At 44.1% G+C, this 5,250-nt stretch overlaps 1 protein-coding gene across 1 annotated transcript in view; it reads left to right on the top strand.

The window, feature by feature from the left end:
* The window catches only part of LOC134095290 (serine/threonine-protein kinase BRSK2-like), a gene marked incomplete in the record, with an annotated part of 31,059 nt that extends 26,205 nt beyond the window's left edge, over positions 1-4,854 (top strand). Inside the window, 3 exon segments of the mRNA XM_062548739.1 lie at positions 1-135; positions 364-453; positions 4,610-4,854. Coding sequence (XP_062404723.1) covers positions 1-135; positions 364-453; positions 4,610-4,854 — 470 coding nt within the window.
* Positions 4,855-5,250: the final 396 nt, after the last annotated feature.

Genomic DNA, 5,250 nt, shown 5'->3' with positions numbered 1-5,250 from the left:
CGGAGTATAAGTCGTCGGCAGGGCCCGCCGTGTTCCAGAAGCCAGTGAAGTTCCAGGTGGACATCACCTACTCCGAGAGTGGCTGCGCCCAGAAGGAGAGTGGCATCTACTCGGTCACCTTTACCCTGATCTCAGGTACACAGGCGAGAGGGAGGGAGGGAGGGAGGGAGGGAGGGAGAGAGAGAGAGAGAGAGAGAGAGAGAGAGAGAGAGAGAGAGAGAGATTGATTGAATCATAGGTGATATTTTCCTTCTTATATTACTAGCATTTTTGGCTTGCTTTATGTAAGCACTATAGAATATTGCCGTTTTTGTTGATGTTTTTCTGTGTGTGTGTGTGTGTGTGTGTGTTTAACATGTTCAGGTCCGAGCCGGCGTTTTAAGCGAGTGGTCGAGACCATTCAAGCACAGCTGCTAAGCACTCATGACCAACCAGGAGTCCAACAAATATCTGGTGAGACTTCCATCTCTCTCTCTCTCTCTCTCTTGACATGTCTCTTTATCCCCCTTCTCTTTAGGTCTCTTCCTCTTTTGCTCTCCTTTTATCTCTCTTTCTCTGTATCTGCTCTGTCTCTCTCTTCTTCTTCTTCTTCTTCTTCTTCTTCTGGCTTGCTAACACTTGCATGGCGGCCCCATTGCTCCTGCAACAAAGCACAAGAAAAAAAAGCACGGCAAAGACCCACAACTCACATTAGCACACAATGCCACACCTCACTCCCACCCCACCCCCCCAAACCATACACAATTTGACCTTTGACCTACAGTATAAGAGTGATTATTTACTCACCACAACATACCACAATGCACTGCTTGTTTTGCGTATCTTCAAACCACTGAAGAATGATTGATTTTACATGTGTTGCTCTTGTGTTCAGCAGACAAATGCTAAAACACGATTTTTTTGCAATTTTGCTTATTATTATGTAGCTAACTTATTGCTTTTTTTCTCACTATGTTCATGGGATTTAGTCTTACTAAGGAATATGTTTGTCTCCCATAGCCAGTAATCTATGACATTTGAACCAACCAGTGAATCAGGAAATTATTTGACAATGTTAAAGTGTATTTGGCTTCTAACTGGTTTAAATCCTCTTGTGAATCTGTGTCCCATCTAGCAGATATTTGAAAGTCACTTCTAGCAGGGCAGCTGACTAGACAAGAGAGATTTCACCCTTCCACAAACGTTTCAGTGTTCAGCCATTTGACTGTGCATGCAATTTGATAACAGCTCCCTCTTCTGGCAAGACCAGTAAGAACATCCATTTATGTACAGTGGCATAATGGCCAATAGCATAAGACACAGAGGACAGTACAAATAAATAATGGCATAGAAAAATGTGAGGGACAGTAGCCTAAATATCTGATGCAGAAATCTTTAACATGTAGATCATTGTCACTCAGGGGGTCCTCAAAGTTACTAGGAGGTCTGCCAAATAGTTTCTTCCGTTCAAAAAAGGATGTAGGAATGTCTGAATCAGTCAATAATTCTTGGCTTTGCATTGTTTTAGTGTTGCAGTTTTACACTATTGGAAAGTACCTCTATATTTGGCAATACAGGCCACCCTACACATTGCTGTTGGCCTGATTTAATAAGCAACACAATTTGATGATATGTGATAGGTCCCTTAACGATGTCACCAGGGATCATTGCCATGACACACACTGGTCTATGTTTGGTGTAATGCATGCACTGTCCATGCCTCTCACTACTATGATACAGAGATGAAAAGGAGTCTTAGATGACTTTGTGATCCTAGATTCAGCCAGTTGCATTCTGGGCTAGGCAAAATGGACACCCAAATGGATTGTTGGAGCACTTATCAAAACATGCAATGCCAGCTCTGGCATGTGTCTTCGTTGCTGTTCAAATCCACTCCTTTTCCCTCACGTTTTTCAGTTTCTTTCTCCCACTCGTGCTCTCATCCTCTCTTCATCATCACTTCCTCTTCCTCTTCCTCTTCCTCTGTGCTGCCCCCTCCTCCCTTCCCATCGTCCTCTGCTTCCCCCTGTGTGTTCGGAATGCTGTGTGTGCCTGTGTGAGTGGATGGAATGGCTTGGGCTGTGTGCACGCTTACAACACATATGCTAAGCTTCAAGTCGTTTGAAATGTATTTTCTTGTGAATATCATTTGATGAGTTTATGGCAATATTGGTTTAATTGTGAAGAGGTGTATTGTGTTGTTTTATTGTGATATGGTACACAATATCCAAGTATATTATAACCCAATACACATACATACTCACACCCACACACACACACACACACACACACACACACATTCACCATGACAGATGATTTCACTGTAGGTTATCAAATAGATAACTTACATATTCAGGACATATTCAGGTAAACAAATGCTCTCCTTTATGTAGGACAACATAGAGAAATCCTGCAGTTGAAGTGACAATATTCCTTTAACGGTCACTTTTATAAGATCACGTTTATTACAATCCAACTTAAACTTCCTGAGGCAAATGGAAATATTGCCATACCAGGACATACATGTAGATGCCCCTCTGAAGTACCTGCTGGGGTCTGTAATTTTGAGAGTAACCCTCTCCGTGCCCCTCCTGTTGCCCCAGACCCGTGTCGTCGTTCTGAGGGGCAATCAGGCAGACATCCCAAGAGTGGTAAGACCCCCAACCCCCACCCTGTACACCGCCCCCCCCCCCCCACCCAACCCACCCAACCACCCACCCCACCCTAAAGACTTTAGGCCATCATGAGCTCTGACATCAAACTGTCATAAGCATGTCTCCAGCAGTCTTAGTTAACATCTGCCAGACAGAATGGGGTTAACTCAGGGGAAGGAAAAGCGTGAGCCTCTTGCTGTGGGTCCTAAATTGCAGCAGAGGACACTGCGTAATTAGCCGAACCCCAAGCGCTCAAGCCGCGCGTAGCCCATGAGAAGCACCCCAACATTGGCAGATGTTGACCGGGAGGGTGTGGGTGGAGGTGGGGTATGGGATTGCGGACATACTTATGGCTTTTTCATGCAGGATTCATGGTGCCGCCATCTGCTCCCTTTAGCACACTTTAATGCAAGTGACACTGAATCTTTCCCGCTGACAGGTTGCCACTCACTCAAGCCCTTAGACAGGAGCACACACACTTAAACACAGCTGAGCACTTCAGAGTGAGACACACCTCACGCTAATGGCCACACACTAACTCTGCACTCTGTGTTTGTGTGAATGTGACTTTGTGTCCACAGTTTGATAACCTAACCTATATGTGTAATCGAGGGTACAGATGTGTTGTGTGTGTTGCGTGTGTTGGGTATATCTTCCTACGGTTTGTACACGTGTGAGGGTGTTCTATATGTGCATGAAATATTGCCTGTAAGAGCATGTGTGGTCCTATGTGTCCACCAGATCACTGTTGAATTCAATGTAAGAATGCCTAACAGGACCTCTGAAGGGTTGTTCTTAGGCAGTGCACACATATTCACGCATACTGTACACACATATGCAAACACACACACACACACACACACACACACACACACACACACACACACACACACACACACACACACCTGCCAGTAAGCCCTGTATAATGCTGTTATAAAACACTACCATTCAAATAGTGGCTAATGTAAAACCTTATGCAGCCGTGACAATATCCACTGCAGTATGTCATAAAAATGCCTCTCTGGTTTCTGACAATCAGATGTACTGCAAATGGCAGGGCATGTTTCACAGTATAATAAAGAAATTACCATGCAGTGGGTCTAGTAATATTATGCTGATGGAGTTGTTTTATAACAGCAATAAAAACCCTTCAGAACCTTCAGAAAATGGGTAATTTCAGTGATGAGAGATTTTTGCTGGTAACACCCACAGATCCTCCATTTTGAAGCCTACGAAGAGCGCTCTGTGTAAATGCTTTGACTGCCAATGGTAGCCTCTTAGCGTCAGGCTACTGCGCAAGTCATGACTGAAAAAATCAGATTATCTTCACTGACTTACTAACTAACTAACTCTGAGTGATGTTGTGAAGATGACACATATTACAGTTAACTCAGTGGCCACAGGGGGAGATATGGGGTGTTATCTTCTGTCTTGTACAGTTGGATTTTTTGAAAAGGTTTTCCAAATCTCTCATGTACTACTGTATGCCCATTGCACTTAGGCAAGACAATATGGAGACTCCACAAGCCACGGCATCCACTCTGCCTCCTGGCTGTAGTTCAGTAAATTTCACAATAATGCCGTTTTTGTTGCCATACAGTACCTACAGTATGGTCTTCGTCTTTTTTTCAATTGGATTTTCCAGATGTTTCAAAAGTATAGCAAAAGGGAAGTAAAGTAGTTCACAGCAAATATGTTGAGAGCTATCTTACATAAAACCAAATATACCTAAAATGGTTTCAGTCGAATTGGAGTGATTTGACTGTACAGTAGCTGAGTGTAGCATGTGTGGTGATTTTGGAGTGGCATGGAGTCTCTTGCAGCCTTGTGCTCATCCTTTGTCACATCCTCTCTTCCCAGAGAATCTCATTGTTCATTTGTTTGTTTGTTCTCTCTATCTATCTGTCTGTCTACTTCTTTCTCTCCCGCTCTCTCTCTCTCTCTCTCTGTCTTGTCTTCTCATTTTGTGCCCCCAGGTAGTCCGTTGAGTAACTTCTTTGACGTAATTAGGCAGCTTTTTTCAGACGAGAAGCACGGTCAGGCGCCACGCTCCCCCGGCACGCCCAGCAAGCACGGGGCTGCCAACGGCAGGAGGCCGGAGCCCGAGCCCTCTGACTCTAAGAGCCAAGCGGGCAAAGACAGGGCCCAGCCTCCCTCGCCCACACACACACCCTCCCCCTCCCCCTCCCCCTCCCCCGCTGGGACACAGGAACAACCTTAAGAGAGGGGATTTTATAGTAGAGGACTAGATTCCCAAAAAAACAGAAAAGAAAGGAGAAATATAAAGAAAAAAAAAGAGAATGAAGATCATAAGAGTTAAATCTAGGAAATAACTGGTTGGTTTGAGCTACCAACAAAACGTTTTTTTTTGTACAATGATTGGAATGACTGAAATCTGTAAGCAAATATCTGTTTTAAAGGCACAGGTGCAGTCTAACCTTCCCCTCGTTTCTTTTATTATTTTTTTTTATTTGATCATTGTTTTCCATTTGTCTCCTGTACACAGTTTGGTGATCGCTTGGCTTGTTTTCACTACCAGGAATTATCCAGAAAACGTATTAAAGTTCCACCCCTGCCATCTCAAGAGGACACTTTGACTTTTAAGGCAGGAGGTTCC

Source organism: Sardina pilchardus, chromosome 11 (assembly GCF_963854185.1).
Source record: "Sardina pilchardus chromosome 11, fSarPil1.1, whole genome shotgun sequence".
In the NCBI taxonomy this organism is placed as follows: domain Eukaryota; kingdom Metazoa; phylum Chordata; class Actinopteri; order Clupeiformes; family Clupeidae; genus Sardina; species Sardina pilchardus.
Note: the sequence above shows the minus strand (reverse complement) of the source record. Positions and strands in the feature narration are given on the sequence as shown.